This window comes from Ascaphus truei, chromosome 2 (assembly GCF_040206685.1).
Source record: "Ascaphus truei isolate aAscTru1 chromosome 2, aAscTru1.hap1, whole genome shotgun sequence".
NCBI classification, from domain to species: Eukaryota; Metazoa; Chordata; class Amphibia; order Anura; family Ascaphidae; genus Ascaphus; species Ascaphus truei.
This window is the reverse complement of record NC_134484.1, coordinates 61,043,450-61,060,445: the sequence shown is the minus strand read 5'-3', so window position 1 is coordinate 61,060,445 and position 16,996 is coordinate 61,043,450. Positions and strand designations below refer to the sequence as shown.

The window sequence follows — 16,996 nt, the reverse complement described above, 5'->3', positions numbered from 1 at the left end:
ATGGCGTGTGAACCATTTGCCGTCCAAATGTGACGTCACAGGATATATTTAAGGCCGTGACGTCTCATTTGAGCTCAAGAAGCCGACGGGTCAACATTGTGGATTTAATATGGGGTTATTGGATTAACAGATGAAGATAAAGACAGAAGATAAAGAAAAGCAATAAATAATCACAGATGAAGAAAGAAGAAGATGATGGAAGATTAAAGAAATAAGAATTGTGTTACCTGTTCTGGATCTTCACGGTGGATGGCGTTGGATTGTGTTTCGTTACGTCACGGTACGAGAGCTAGCTGGTTCCCCAGGATTCTGAGGGCCAACGCTTCTAAAGTTAAGATAAATATTGAATGTGCAATATGTACTTTTATTTTTACAGGTTTTTTAATGTTTTTCATTGCCCATTGACTGTTAATGTATTAATCTGTACCTGTTTAGGGTAAAGATGAATACAGTATGAGCCAATACATTTTTTGCCAAATGCATTTCTTCTATTGACTGTTATATTCTTCATTTCTTTTTATTGTTTAGATTAATTTGCATTGTCATGGTTTGTTTTCTTCTTTTTACAGATTGGTTAGCGATTTTATTTAATTATGTATTTTGGTGGCTACTGGTTTTAATTAATGTGTTGCGTAGTAGTTGTATGAATTAATTGTTGTGTTGGTTACTGCTTTTAGGTATTAAATGTATTTTTTTGCTAGTGGTATGATGTATGCAATTGATTGCATAGTGGTTTTAATTATTTTATTTATTGCCTAGTGGTTTTATTTCTTTAATTGATTGTCTAGTGGTTTTAATTAGTTAATTGCTTGGTTTGCTAGTGCTTGTAATTTTTGTTTATGGGTGTTTAGGTGCTTGTTGTATCTGTTTTATTATTGTGTATTTTTGACATTCATGCTTTTGTATTAGTGTGTCATTGACTGCTATAGTAGCTTATCATGTCCATATTATATGGGTATGATGTACTACTATGCCACTCAATGGGTACAGGGTGGGTCTGGGGTGGGTGGTTAGGCCTCCCGGATGGGTAGTGGGGCAGGGTGGGTTAACCCCTTATATACTTTATTTATGCTAGCTGGCTAATGTTTTGTTTAATAATGGGCAAATAATCTATTATCCATAGCTGGATAATAGTTATTTTGCACATTACTGTACTGTATGTGTTTGGTGGGGGTGGGGGTGGGGGTGGGGGTGGTGCTGGGCGGTGCATTTATTGAAATGTAGGTCATGTTTTTTTTTGTTTTTTTTTTAAATACAGGAATGGTACCACAGGCCAGCGTGGACCCACAGGGACCACCGAGGACCCACAGATGCCCACGGGGACCACCCGAGGACCCCTGGACACCTGCATGGACCACCCAGGGACCCCTGTGGAGTCCCTGGACACCCACAAGGCTTACCCGAGGGCCCACAAACACCCATGGGAACCACACGAGGGCCCCCAGACACCCGTGGGAACCACCCGAGGGCCCCCAGACATCTGTGGGGATGAACCGGGGACACCCGCGGGGACCACCCATGGACCCAGTTGGGGCCCACAGACACCCGCGGGGACCACCTGCAGCACCACAGAGCCTAGTGGGGACCACCTAAGGGCCCCCAGACACCCATGGGAACCCTCGGGGTGCCCTGTGGGGCCCATGGACACCCGTGCGGACCACCTGCCGGCTGGTGGTATTAATCCTGTGTCTAAAAAAATACATAATGGTTTTATGTGGGGGCACAGGGGGTGGGTTGTATATTGGTTTTTACTACATATTTACATACACCTCGTATATTTCAGGTCCGGGTCCCCCTGCTTCACAAGATAAAGAGCATAGGGGAATAGGGAATAATCCCCTTACTGGTGCTACAAACATCACTATGGGGTTTATCAGTATGTTAGATAGATCCGGAATCCATATAGCATGAGGTAACACATATATCCAGGTGCACAATGAAGTGTGGAAATAAAGGCAATCTCACTCCTATTAAAGCCCCATAAAGTAAGACTAGTGGGGGGGTCTGACTGTGCTGACAAGGGTAAGTGAAGGGAAAACAACACTCACCCTGTATGAAAGCACATGCCTCTACCCGGCGGTCTGGGCGGCTGAAGGGTAGTGAGAAGCACACTGGCTACCAAAGTAAGTTCCTTGAGAATAAATAAATAAATGAACTGACGATCACGGAGTCAGCTGGATCCCGATAAGACGTGCTTCAGTCCAGGTAGATGCAGCAAAAGTTTCAGGGAAAGGACTGATCACAGCAAGTGATAGGGCTGGAGGCAGGTCACCAATAACAAAGTATTTATTAATTGAGCAACATAACAGCAGACAGATGCAGGGTCCTCTGACGCGTTTCTCGCCTGACAGGTGCTTTATCAAAGATCCTTGCTGTGATCAGCCCTTTCCCTGAAACTTTTCCCAAGATACAGGCCCCGTTACAGGGTGCCGGTATCTCCTATGCATGTAAATGTCTCGGGTCACGTGACCGGGACATTTCAATGCGTATAAGATACCGGCACCCCAAAATGGATCCTGTATCTCGGGAAGCAGGGGTTCCCGGACCTGAAATCAATGCGGTTCTGCTCCGGAGACCCCCTGCTCATCTACACTAGTAATAACATTTTAATTAAAATATTTTTATTTCGGCTCTCTCTCTCTGCAGCAGAATCAACTCGCCGGGTGAGCCCTTTTCGGAGGGCAGATCATCTCGTCGCCGGCTACTTGCCATGTTTGCAAATGTTGCTATTGCTGGTATTCAGCCCTTTCTGCATACCAAGATAACAACGCTGTCAAAAATGGCGATTTTAAAACCCTGGCGATTTTTTTAAATCGGACTTTACTGCATGAGGCCATAGTCTTCGACTTCTAGTTCTAATCCATTTATTTCAATCTTTGCTGATTTGACACATTTATTGAACATCCCTTTGGTCTTGCTGAGATTCATACGGAGGCCCACATTGTTACTTGCTTCGGCGAGTTTGCCAATTTGATGCTGGAAATCCTCTGTACTTGTGGCACATTATGTCATCTGCATATGGTAGGTAACTCAAATATTCACTGTTAATTTTAATTCCCTTTTCTTCCCAATATAGGGGCCTTTTCTATAAGCCTCGATAACCGACTTATCAGTTGTCAATAAAGGCATGAATCGCCATTTTTTGCTGCCATCTAAAACACATCGCCGCGTGAGCAGCGATAAGCCACTTCTCGGCAGGTTTGAAACTCGTGCAATTCTAGTAGCCTCGATTAGTTTATTGAGGCTAATCACGACTCTAGAGTATTATCCATATCTGGATAATAGTAATTTTGCCCATTACTGTACTGTATGTGTTGGGGGTGGAGGGGGGTGGGGGGGTTGTTGGGTGTAGAGGAGGTGGGTAGTAGGGCTCTTGTGTATATTTTTGTTTATTGTGTGTAGAGGGATTGGGTGATGGGCGTTGTAGCCCCATGGATGGATGTTTCATGTTCACATTACCTTAGCGATATTAACTGCTAAGGTAATGAAGGGGTTAACTCCACGTGCAACCCCCCCCACCCCCCCGGTAAGGCCTAATAAACACCCACCAAGGGCCAAATACCACCTTCACCCACTCCCGCTTCCCACAATAAACTGGGCACTGGTGGTTAACCCCTTCATTGCCTTCGTGTATGCGAGCAGGGGGTCTCCGGAGCAGAGATACAGACCCCGTTATGGGGTGCCGGTATCTCCTATGCATTTAAATTCCACGGTCACATGAAGTGGGACATTTACATGCATAGGAGATACCGGCACCCCATAACGGGGCCTGTATATCTGGAAGCAGGGGGTGCATGGACCTGAAATCAACGCGGTTCTGCTCCGGAGACCCTCTGCTCTCGTACACTAGTATTAGAATTTTTTTTTAAACCCTGCGATCGCTGGTGAGATATGCGCAGGGAGAGGCGGCTCTCTCTGTGCAGCTGGGCCAGATCGCTGCAGATCGCCGGGTGAGCCCTTTAGAGAGAGGCGAACATCCCGTTGCTGGCTCCTCACCAGTTTTGGGCAATTTGCTATCGCAGGTATTCGAGGCTTTCTGAAAACCGTGATATTAACGCTCAAAAACTGGCGGCTAAACCAGCCCAGCGATTTTATTTTTTAATGAAGGCTACTAGAATAGGCCCCGTAATGTTCTGAACAATTCTGCAAGTCTAGCATTGAAAAGCTTTGGTGACCTGGTGTCTCGCTGCCACACTCCCTTGGTTATCCTTATCTTGCTTGTATCTACATGTAATTTAATGGTTGATGTGGCATTCTCATAAATGTTTTTATATAATATCAATGTGCGCTTCTTCAACATGTTGTCTTCTTAGTGCATCTACTGTAGGACCGCTGAGGTGTGGACAGAATCAAATGCTTTTTTTTTTTTTTTAGTAATCTATGAATATATTACGTAAAAAACAAATGTGGCAATTATGAAATAAGAAGCATACCTGGCACAGTACATTTATTTAAAAAAACAAAACATAAAAAAAAGTGTGTTATTTATGTGTAAATTGCCAACATATTTGTAGTGAAACACGATGATTTAAAAAAATAAGAAAACATACAGTACAAGAACATTAGGAAGGTAACACACATTGATACGATAAGTAAAGAATAGGTCCTTCCTCATAGGAGCTTATCCTACTGTATAAGGAGAGAAGGGAGCATTGCTAAAATAATGAAACTACAGTACACACCAATCTTAACAGTCCTAAAATACAATTCTTTTGACATGTTGTCTATTTTAATAGTTCATTGTTGTGACCCATGTGTGGAGGTGCTTAGCTGTGTGTGCCCACTTTGTGACTACGCAGTATGATTGGAAACGGCAGTGTCAGGAGTTTACCTGGCGAAGATACTGTACCTAGCAAAGCCTCCTTCCATGTAACACTGTATGTAACACTGCCCAGACTTCTCTCGGTATTCTATCACTGCCATCACAAACCATGTACCTTTATTACAGCCATGAAAAATGTATGTATTGGTTTGGTGGTCTTGATACTGTGCCGGCCACCTTTAACCTAACACTTACCCGCAATTGTTCGGGGCTTTTTTTTTAGCTGCCGAACTTGGCCGCGCACCAGCCGCATCTTGCGACCGTTTCTCCCGATCAGCGCTAATGGCGCTGAACAATGGAAGCGCCGAAAAGAAAAAAAAAGCCCGCGTCTGCACGCGGTTTAAAAATACGCGCGGAGAAAGCCGCATTAGGCTAAAGTGGGCCGCCACTGTATGAATTGACATTTTTTTTATACACTCATCTAAGATTTTGATATATATATATATATATATGAGACACAGAAATAACCTGCAGAGACCTAAAGTGAGAAGTGCTAAAGCCAGTTATATGCAGTGTAAATGGTAACCACTACTGGCGGTGCTGGGGATGAATATGATATGATAACCAACACGGAAAAAAGAATCCCCAAAGTAGCACTCTAGCATACAAAAAATATCAACATTTATTAATCACATACAGATATAAATCATTAAAAAGGAGCAGTGGTGTCCTAAAAGCTGAAATAATGCTGAGCCTCTAAGATAAGTGGAATGAAGCAACAATGAGCTTATACATACAAATACCACAAATCATTAGGGGGAGCAGAAACTGAACCTGGGATGTGGAGATATGTGCTGGAAAGCAGTGCTAAACTAAACTGCATGAACAATGAATTAACCCTTTACATGAAAGTGTAAAGACAAGAAAATTCTTGCCTCAAAAACACTCTGACCGGACGGTCAAGGCTACCTAAATAAGGCCCCCTGCCCTGTGTGAGGTGAAAATGTAACGATAGATACATATAATATCAGAAAATCACATGATGTGGGCTGAGCCTGTAGATAAAGCACACAGAGAGGCATGTACAGAGGCGACACGTTTTATTTGAACTCGGCTAGTTCCGCAAGCCGGGAGATGTCCCAGCTTGCTAGCCGAATCCCCTCGGCGTGCCGCGCGTCACCGATGCGCGGTCACGCTTCAACGGGTTCCCTCGACGCCTGCGCGCGTCGGGGAGCCCTGGTGTCCCGCGATGTGGGGGACGGCGGTGGGGGGTTCCGGGGGACCCGGCGGACCCGGAGAGGGGAGGGGGAAGCCCCGATCGGAGGGCCGCTCCTCCGAGGCTTCGGCGCGCGCCCGGGACACCACGGCGTGCGCCCGGTTACTGTCGCGGCCGAGACCAGGTAAATGCTCAAATAAACTTGGCCGCGACAGTACATGACAGGCAACAATGACAAATGCCAAAAGGGGGTCACAGAAGTACTTAGACCAGTCCAGCAAGGTAGCAGCAAACATCCACAGCCAAGAGAGTGTTCCTAGGTTCAGAGGGAGTAAACCGTAACCGCTCCACTGTGCATGCTCCCAAGATGACAGGGGCACAGACTGCGATATATATATATATATATATATATATATATATATATATATATATATATATATATAAAACATACTGGACACCTAACAAGCTCCTATTGAACCCCCAACAATTTTGGCTAAAAATGTCAAACTAAAAGACCATTTTACTTATTAGATATTTATACATATATATTTAGGCACTGTACCGTGTATGAGTCTCACTGGATGTGCTAAAAACTGAGCTTTGTCTGTGTTTTATGTTCTGTCTCTGGTTTTAAAATATATATATATATATGAAGAGCACAGAGTATGCTGACACATGGAAGATTTATACCCTTTGAATGATACCCTCTTTGTTTCTAAAATTGAGCCTAATGATCCATGTATCCATTGACTTTCTTCATTGCTTGAGGGAGTCTACTGAGCAAAAGCTTAGAGCACTGAGGCATTTCAATGCCGGGATCCAGTACAGTATGTGTGTGTGTGTGTATATATATATGATTTTTTTATGTAGGGATTATATTATATATATCAATGTATCAATGTATAATCCCTACATAACTATATTCCATTGCTCCTGGCATAATAATTATTTGTATGCAATGTGCTGGCACTTTCAAATCAGCAGTGAAGGGTTTATGTACATTATAAGTGAGATCTCATGCGTTTATTGAGGTCATTGTTAAAGACTTGGTGAATTACTACACTACCCATTGTAACTATGTATTTGATTCACTCACTCCACCCAACATTATTTAGAAATATCTAACCAGGTGCGTTTAAGACGTCAGTATATGAGAATTATAAATGCATTGGGGGTTTATGTGGATTTGCATAGCATAGGTCCAGTGTGTTCCTGTGATGTCATATCTATTATTGCTCAGCCGAGTCAAACTGTTATATAGCGTAAATACAACATTTGTCTATTGTTACAAAATGGAGCTGTTTTTATCTCGGCCTTCTGCTCCAGCTTTTACTGTATAATTGCCTACAGCACATTTTATCGTGTGCGAAGGACATGGCGGAGGATAAGCTTGGCAAGGGATGTTACAACACTGATCTTGCTCACAACATATAATATGTCAATCGTTTTGGTCTCCAATGCTTTTAGAATTAGATGTGTTATTGGAAAGGAATATAAACGTACTGTACAAGACGGGGGGTCATTTATCAAGGCCCAAACAATTTCACAAAACGACATTTTGCAATGCATCCAGAAATGGGTTTTATTTTAATTGTATTGAAAGGGGTCATTTTTAATACATAAAATGATTCATCACAAAATGGAAGCCAAATACAATAGTGTTACTGTTTGTTCCCTTTAAAAATGGCCACCCGAGATCCTTGCATGTCTATGTCGCTTGCCAATTTGTTATTACTAACCTAAAAGCCATGTACTGTAGGCATTCAATAGAAGGACCACTGCATAGCACATCATGTGATTGCTTCTTGATTATATTTTGAGATGAGAAATGTACAATACACATTGCAAATCCAATAGTAAAATGATGCATACAAATTATTCTAGAACAACTTTCAATTGAAAAGAATATAGGTTTACCACTTACATACATTAATCTGCTACTGAACAGGTGCTATGGATGTAGAAGAGAGAACTCGTCAAATGAAAATGAAGATCAACAAGTACAAGCAGGTCACAGGATCAGATTCTAGGCTAGAAAAAGATTATCATTCTAAGGTAAGAGAAATATCTCCTCCGCTGTGAAAACTGTAACACGCCTAATGCTAACTCTGTAAAACATTGTGTACGCATCAATAAAAGCATTCATGGTAAGTTGCCCAAATATCTGAAAGATACAGTATTTAAATTCAATCAATCCTTTAACAATACTTCTTAAGTCACGGTGGAATAAAATGGCCGGTAACATTTTTCCATTTTGGAATTAATGTAATGTCACTTGCCCCCAATGTGTACTTTTCTATTTGTGTCATTCTCCCTGTTGTATGTCTTGTACAATATATCTATAAAGTAATAATAGTTTGTGTATATACAGATAGGAATATGCAATGCAATACAAGGTTTCTAATGTGTAGGGAATTACTTGGAGTAGTGATGCTGCAAGAGCTTTCAATATTGGTGTTGAATGCTGTTAGAGTTGCTATATGCATCTACTGTATGTATAAACATGTATATACAGGTAACATGATTTGTAATGTAATATAAGTGCCTGAAATCCTATTATAATGGTGACAATACATTCAAGAAATGTAGGGCCACATTTATTGTATGGCGTTAAGCCTTAAATCACCCTTTGGGCCGTTCCTTTAAATAGCCTGCAATCACATTTGCAAACCCAAGATTGGACTCACTTTGCATGTGAGAAGTCCTAGTAACAAATAAAGCCAAACCTCCAGTCACTGTACTTGCTGAATACTCACACGGAATGTGAACCAACACATGGGAGCAATGACACAGGGCTGAAAAAATGGGACAAAACCAGTTCAAAGAGACCAGGAGGTCGTCTGCTTGCTTTCAGTGGGATTCTTTAATGTTGGTTAATCTAGTGCTGTTGGTTGTACTGGTTTTGTAGCTGGGAGAGCTGGATTACTAGACCCCCAGGATATGTTCAGTAGTAAAGGATCTTAATGCAAGGTGACGTGTAAAGCCTGGAAAAACCAAGCTTAATAAAGACAACTGAAATCAGATTGCTCAAGTGAAAGTGCACATAAGATGTATTGGAAGGTTCTATATACTGCAACCTTTAAGCTTTTAAAAGTAATTTGCACTCCATGAAATCCATACATAAGTCTAATACAGTTTAAGAACAATCCACTTGGTGTTATACACTTTTTCACACGTGTGTACCGTGTACAATGTTGTATTAAAAAAATAAAAAGCTTTATGTACTGTATAGTTGCAGCGCTGTAGAGGAATACAAAAATATATTACATCTAATAGAAGCAGATTTTTGCAGCTCTGTAGCTTTGACCCTAAATATTAAAATTTTCCCCAGTCCAAACATTATGTGAGTAGTCTTCATGGTGGTCTAAAAATGGGCCTTAATGTGCTTAGATGTATGTGTTTATACAACGTAAAAAGTATGATGTGTGTGGCGGAAAAATCTTACAGGGTTTGCCAAAAATGTTCTGTGAGAAAAACGTGAAGATGGCAACATTTCATGCAAACGTTTAATTCTTGAAGTGCCCTAATGACGTACCAAGAACGTCATGGTCACTTTCTCGTTTACTAGGAGGATGGGGAACGGGCTGACTGCTCCAGTGGAGCAGCCAACATGGCTGAAACGGAAGTGAAACCTGGTCATGTCATGTGATTGTTCCTAGAGTGGTCACATGACCTGGACGTGCTGGAGGTCCTGTAACTCCCGCACTCTGAAGATGAATTCCGAAGCCAGAAGCATATAACAGAGCATTACTGTAGCAAACATCCACACTCTGATTCATTTCTCTGCAGTTGATATTCTTTAATATAGTTGGAAATGGGTCAAATGGGTGAAAAAAATTAAATTGAGATGTGCGGAAGTTTATACAAATGTTCCCATCCGCTCACCTGGTAATTGGCCAATTGAACAACATTATTATTTGTACAGGTTGTTCATTCAGATTTAGGCTAAAGCACATTTATATTCCAACAACACTTTTGTGCCTGCAATTAAGTTATTTAATAATCTGACATGATTTAAAAGCAGCAGGCTCAAGGTATAACATGTATTGCCACTTATATTAATGCTCACACTTTACCTAATAGTTAATGTAATTGAAAAATTGACAGATAATTAAGACAAGCTAGTATTTCAATACACGCTTATACATTTAATTTAGGGGATATTTTAGGTTTTTGCATTAGTGGAGGTTAGGTTTGTTGTATGTTAAACCTTTTACTGCTCCAAGAGAGTTCATGCATGTAATAGGCTTACAAAAATCATGTAAAATACTTGAAATATTACAGTTCTTTTTTGTCAGTATGATACAATAACACTATTTCAGAATAGGAATGTGCGAAAAGTTCATACAAAATTGTGAATCAGAAAAAAATGGACATATAGTAATGAAAAAACTGCATGGTTTGCCCCACAAAAATTGATAGGTTACGGGTGTTCAACTGCAGTCCTCAAGACCCCCAATAGGTCGGGTTTTAAGGATATCCCAGCTTCAGCACAGGTGGATAAATCTGTGACTGAGCCACTGATTGAACCACCTGTGCTGAAGCAGGGGTATCCTTAAAACCAGACCTGTTGGAGGTCTTGAGCTCTACAGTTGAGAACCACTGGGTTAGGTAACCAAAATATGCCCGGTTACCTGACATTGTGCATATCCGGTGGAACTGGCAACATTTTGCCCATTATAAAGCAATTGTTTTTGCGAAAATGTAACGAAAAAAGATGAAATTTCCGTACAATCAGCAACAACAAAATAAATGAATAACTACAATTGCAAACATTCGCACATCTCTCTTTCAGATTGAAGCTTGCACCTAGCAGTTTTTTTAATCATCAAGGATAATGCTTAATGGGGAATTTCTTCTTGCCTGTTTTTTGTTTGAGTAGATGCTTCTGTTCCTGACATTTACGGCAATGCAATTATCTTAGCTGCTGATCGGTCGGTTTTCCCGTGATCGATCAGCGAAGAGCCTGCTTCCTGGGGCAATATGGCCACCTATTTAAAAAGCGGAAGGGGTCTGGCTTCCTAAATGGTCACTAGAGCAACCCAAGGAAGCCTAATACTGTACATTAAAGTAATATAAAGGGCATAAGGGGGTGTGGGAAGAGAAGAAAAAATGCACTACGTATCTAATACTTCACAGCTGATTTATTTAGAGAAACACATATAGGATTCTGAATTAAATGCTGCTTTAATGTAGGTTAGCAGAGCCTCGCCTCCTGCAATTCCAAGTACTGTAATTGATAGTAAGTAACAGGCCAGATGTTGTGCTTGTTCACTTGAGACTATATATATATATATATATATATATATATATATATATATATATATATATATATATATTTGTTGTCTCTAAACTGGAGCTGGACTTAATACAGAGACTCAAGTTGTTTCGATTCACCACAAAAATGGCACATTATCAAACACTATCGCTAACATGAGGAACAATCGTAAAGGGGAAGAAAAAGGGATCTACATGGTTATAGCATGCTTATTGGTCCTGGGGAAGTGTGGATTTGTTGCAGGCTATGATACCTTGGACTGGACAACCAGGCTTCATTTACAGTTGTACTGTAATGCACACATTGCCTTATGTGGTAGTAATTGGGAGTCTCCATGCTGCTTTTTTTAGCACAATTAAGACAGATCTAGTTAGGTCTTTCCAATTTCATAGGCTTCTGAGCATCAGATTTTTGTGCGCTCTGTGGCGTTGACTGATCTGTATTCAATGTGTTTGCAGTACCGGTCAGGGCGGGATCCGCAGCGGGGCTCAGACAATGTTTCCAACAAGTCATCAGACAGTGATGTCAGTGATGTGTCCGCTGTGTCCAGGACAAGCAGCGCCTCTCGCTTCAGCAGTACAAGTTACATGTCTGTGCAGTCTGAAAGGCCGCGAGGGAACAAGAAGATAAGGTGAGTAGCAATAGACAGGAGCATATACTGCACCCACACCCCATGTTTCTGGAAAGAGGGACACACAAGCACTGCAGCAATCTGCACGGAGAGGGTTAACCCCCTTGTTGCTCGGTACCGCTGGCAGTTACTGTGTTAAATGTGGAATGTATACCTTTTATTTTAACATGGAGGTAAACAGGGGTTCTCCAGAGCTTATCACATTAATTTCAGTTATGGGGACCCACAGTACTTTGGTTCTCAAAATAGTTACCAGGGTACAGTAGGTGCAGTCAGTACTTCCTGGTAATTTCAATCTCATGCGTCATGCGAGCCAATAGGAAGCTGTGATAGATGACGTTGTGTATTCCTATTGGCCCACGTGACATTTAAACTTCCATTTTGTTTCCCATGAAGAAAACCAGGTTGTCCTCAAAGCTGGGAGAAAGCTCTAGGGTTAGGGAGTGATCACAGAACCACACCAATTGAAACAAATAATGAGTGAATAAATGGTAATCCAAAAAAGTGGGTGCAAACTGTGAACTGAAAAGTGAATCAGAAAAAGGGGGGAAGGAAAACACAAATTGGATGTGTCTCCTAAAAGAATTCACTATACTGCACTCCTACTTAATTTAAAATTTAACTTTTAATATATTTACATAAAACATATGTTACCAAAACGTCGTGTATTGTGCATTAAAATTAAATTAAATTGACAATACCTGTTAGTGAAAATACCCATTCAGATCTACATAGATTAAGCCAGGAGACTACAGAGCACTACATAAAAGCAGCTCCAAGTAGGAGACTGACAACATTACGCGCAATGTTGTCAGTCTCCTACTTGGAGCTGCTTTTATGTAGTGCTCTGTAGTCTCCTGGCTTAATCTATGTAGATCTGAATGGGTATTTTCACTAACACTCAGTGCGCAAGCATCCCTGCTTTCTACACGATATGATTACTTGGAGTGTGCTGTAGAATGATTCACTGATCAAAATGCTGTGAACAATTGCTTTACTATGCTGTGAATCATTTACCCTCCATCACTACACTCTCAGTAGCACTTTCATATATATTGGATAGTAATACATTTGTAACTGACATCCCTAAGTGCTCTGTGGTTTATAAATCCAAGCAGGACTGCTGTATTTTCACGACACATTTAGTCACTGAGTTTGTAAGTTATATTTATAATTACACGTGTACCTGATCTCATAGGTGCCCCAGAGGGGTTTATACCCTGACTATTAGCGTTCTGTGTCCTGTAGTCTCTACTACAAATTGTTGTTTGAGACCATTCCAACACACATTCACTGACACAGACGCTAGATATTGTCAATTTAATTTAATTTTAATGCACAATACACAACGTTTTGGTAACATATGTTTTATGTAAATATATTAAAAGTTAAATTTTAAATTAAGTAGGTGTGCAGTATAGTGAATTCTTTTAGGAGACACATCCAATTTGTGTTTTCCTTCCCCCCTTTTTCTGTCCTCAAAGCTGAAATGAATGCGGTTCAGCTCTTGAGACCCCTTGCTTCCCACCCATGTTAAAATAGGGTGGTAAACCATTTTTTTCTGAAGGGGAAACTGCTCCTTTAAGAATGACTGACTGTTTTTATGACAAATTTAAAAGACTTTTATTTTTATAATAATAATAATACGGTATATGCTTTTATCAGAAAGCTTTTCTGGACCTCTCGGGTCAGTGTGTATCTCTTCTGAATACTGGTAGGGATGAAATTATATGTATTTAACTGCACTTTGCAATATCTGTGTCATCAACACCTCTGCATTCCTAACTCTTTGCATCTTACTGGGAGAGAGATTCCATTGTTGAGGGAGATCGACAAAAGTTAGGTGTACAGGAGAGGTGATAATTCGGGACTTGCTCACAACGGGTTATTTTGGGACCACAATTCAGGTCTTACTGAGTGAAGTGGCTGTTGCTAAGCAACTCTCAGCTGCAAAATGAAACAGAAGCATAGATGCAAACATGGAATTTTGTAAGGGGAATGACCGTGTACTGAGTGCTACTTTCTGCGTGACTGTTGAACACAGGGAGTCAATTCAAGATTCATGCAACGTTTGGTCACTGCATTCTTACAATTCTCTCACTGAGGCCTTACTCTATATCTGCCAAAGCGGTGGTTTGGGCCTTCTTGCTGAACATGCCCATTGAAGTCTATGGGGATTTTTCGGATGGAAAAAGCCTGAACCGCCACCTCAGCAGATCTAGAATGACCAAGTTGTAGATGTTAGGAGATATCTACTTGTATTTGAATAGCTGATTTGCACCATTATACTGTAGTTTCCACCTCGTTTCTGATCATCATCCTCCTCCAGTATGGTGTTTCCAATTTGGAATAACTGCTGTAAAATCCTGAACTATCTGAAGTTCCCCTTTTAATATACTGGGGCTGATACATCTTTACAACAACCATCTCAAGTTTCAAAGCCATGTTCGGATGGAAACGTTTGAGCCGTTAAACCCCTATGAGAGCAAATTAAAATGGCAACATTCTCTTATGACAAATAGTTTTGCCATGTAGTAGTCAAATGAAGGATATAGGATTTAAATTATGCCGTGTAACTAATTTCACTGCAACTTAGCAATTGCTTTTACTCAACAAATATTATTTTTGTATTCTTTATTATGCTCTTGTTTCTTTAGGGTTAATTTACATTAAGAAAAGAAGAAGAAAGTATTACTGTACTCGCGATGTATCGTCAATGCATAGGAAGTATTATTTTTAGTGTTACATTTTTGTCTGGTCTTCCAAATACTTTAGTACTGTAAGTGCAAATATTGGATTTGATGCAAGTATAATATGTGCAATTCCTTGTAATTCAGACCAGGCTTGGCACTTATTTACTGATGCAGTTGAACTTGGTGACATATAATTAGGTTGAAATAGTGCACATCTTGAGTAAAGAAATACTTTTGTCTTTTTTTAAATGCAAATGCACCCCAATAAACAAGAGCACAAGAAATAATACACATTTAAAAAAAATCTATATGTTGGTATAACAGCCCATATTTACTAAGCAGTGCTACGCCATTAGATGCCTTCAGGGGTCAGAAGACACCTTACTTGTCATTGAAGTAAATTGACCGGACTGTGAGGTGTCTTCTGATACCAGAAGAAGGCTTATGGCTTAGCACTGCGTAATAAATATTCCCCTTACTGCCACAGGTTCAGAGCAATTTTCCTTTTTCTTTTGAGCCTAATCACATACCTTATTGCAGCCTCATCGACTTTAAATGAATATCACTCTTTGAGCTGAAGAAATGTTCTATAAGGACTCTTTATGCAAAACTCCATAATACCATCCATATTGGTATTTGCATCTGGAATCTGTTGTAGGCTAATTTCTTATGTGAAAACTCTGTTCAGGAAGGACGGAAGGAATGAAAACGCGGGACGTTTCTAAAACGCCCACTCATATGCCATGGGGTGAGGAATTCTTTTCAGGGAGAAAGTTTTCCAGGTAAATTCCAGGGGCAAATAATAGAGTTGGCCCGTATGGCTCATCTGGAAAGAAAAGTCTTAAAAGCCATCAAACTGTGTACAATGTATTAGAAGAACGGTTCATCTACTTGAATATTGCTAAACATATTCATTTCCAATATCTGCACCTTTCCTGTTATGTTTTTTCTTTATCCTGCATGTGTATTAAATGTTTTGCTCAGCTAACCATGTTCCTTTTTTTTTCTGTTTGCATGCCTTCCTGTTTCTTTGGCTCATTCTTCCTATTGTTAGAAGATCTCAGGAAATTGAGGAAAGGAATGAGAAAAAAGAGGGAGAGTGGGGAAGGGAAAATCACAAGGAGATGGGTTTCCCTGAGGAGGAGGAGGAGGAGGAGGAGGAGGATGAGGAAGTAGTAAGACAACAGGTAGGGGTTGGTGAGAAAGTAGAGGGGGAAGTGCAGCCAGTTACGGAAAACTACACCAAGGAGGCAAACAAGGAATCCGTAGATGAAGAGAGTCTGCAGGATGAGAGAGAGGAGGTGCGGGATGAGAAAGACGAGGAAAGTCATGAGGAGAAGGATGGACATAAAGTCAATCTGCCAAGGCGATTGTCAGAAAATGACATCAGGTAAAATATATGGCCTTCTTAGAGTAGAGTATTCCCTTGGTCCCTTATAGCTAGTTGTAGTGTGTATCCATCCTTTCCTAAATCCTGTGTTCTTAATCTTACCCTATGTAACCTTGTTGATGGGGATAAACTATACTGTGGGTTTGCCAATGTTTGTAGATGTGCTGTAGATTAAGATACAGTTTAGTGGACCAATGTGAGTTCTTCATAGATGACATTATAGTGTACAAAGTTATCTGAAGGACACAGATCTTCTTCATGTGTTCATTTCAGTACACAAGTACACAACTCCAATACTACAAAGGCACTCCATCAGATTCACAATGACCAGAGTTAATTATAAGTACAGCGTGAAGATACTACCAATGTACACCTTTTAGATACAGTATTCCATTTGTATTGTAGGTTGTTTCTCTTTTTTTTCTTCTCAATTTACTGGTGCAAAACAGTTACTTGAACAAGCTCCTATATTAGTCCTATCATGTTTCCACTAAAAAAATTAATGATGCTAATGAACTTTGCTTGAATAGTCAGGTTTTGACCTTGAAGCAGGAACTCAAATGGAGATATATTAAACTAAAATAATATTTATTCAAGACAATAAAAGTTACTCAACCCCTAAATACGTTTCGCCATTGTCTCTTCATGGAGAGGATCTATGAGTAGGCCTATCATGACATGTCATATACTATATAGCTCTTCAATCAATCAACAACAATAGTTAGGCAATTAAAAATAGATGTAGCCAAGTATAAGTTATTACAAACAATGTATGAATATACAGTATACACACAGAAGGCAAAAAAGTACATTTACTTCAGAAATGGTACATACAGTACAGTGGCGAGAAAAAGTTTGTGAACCCCAATGATAATTACGAAAATGCCATAGTTTTTCCATGATAACCTTCTTGAATCAAATTCAGTCTTTTTTTAAATATCCAATAGGGTTTTTATTAACCAATTCCATGTCTTTTGTAACAAAATAATATGTGAATTAGACAAACAATGCGTAATTAATAATCAG

The 16,996-nt window shown here is 40.2% G+C and overlaps 1 protein-coding gene across 49 annotated transcripts in view; it reads left to right on the top strand.

Annotated features, from left to right (window-relative positions):
* The window catches only part of RIMS2 (regulating synaptic membrane exocytosis 2), an 814,155-nt gene that overhangs the window by 595,408 nt on the left and 201,751 nt on the right, over nt 1-16,996 (top strand). For 25 of the 49 annotated variants that reach the window (XM_075582507.1, XM_075582506.1, XM_075582513.1 and 22 more), the window contains 3 exons: nt 7,927-8,033; nt 11,715-11,887; nt 15,629-15,970. In XM_075582507.1, coding sequence (XP_075438622.1) covers nt 7,927-8,033; nt 11,715-11,887; nt 15,629-15,970 — 622 coding nt within the window. The remainder of the gene's footprint in view (nt 1-7,926; nt 8,034-11,714; nt 11,888-15,628; nt 15,971-16,996) is intronic. The other 24 variants (XM_075582546.1, XM_075582543.1, XM_075582545.1 and 21 more) reach the window with 2 other exon arrangements.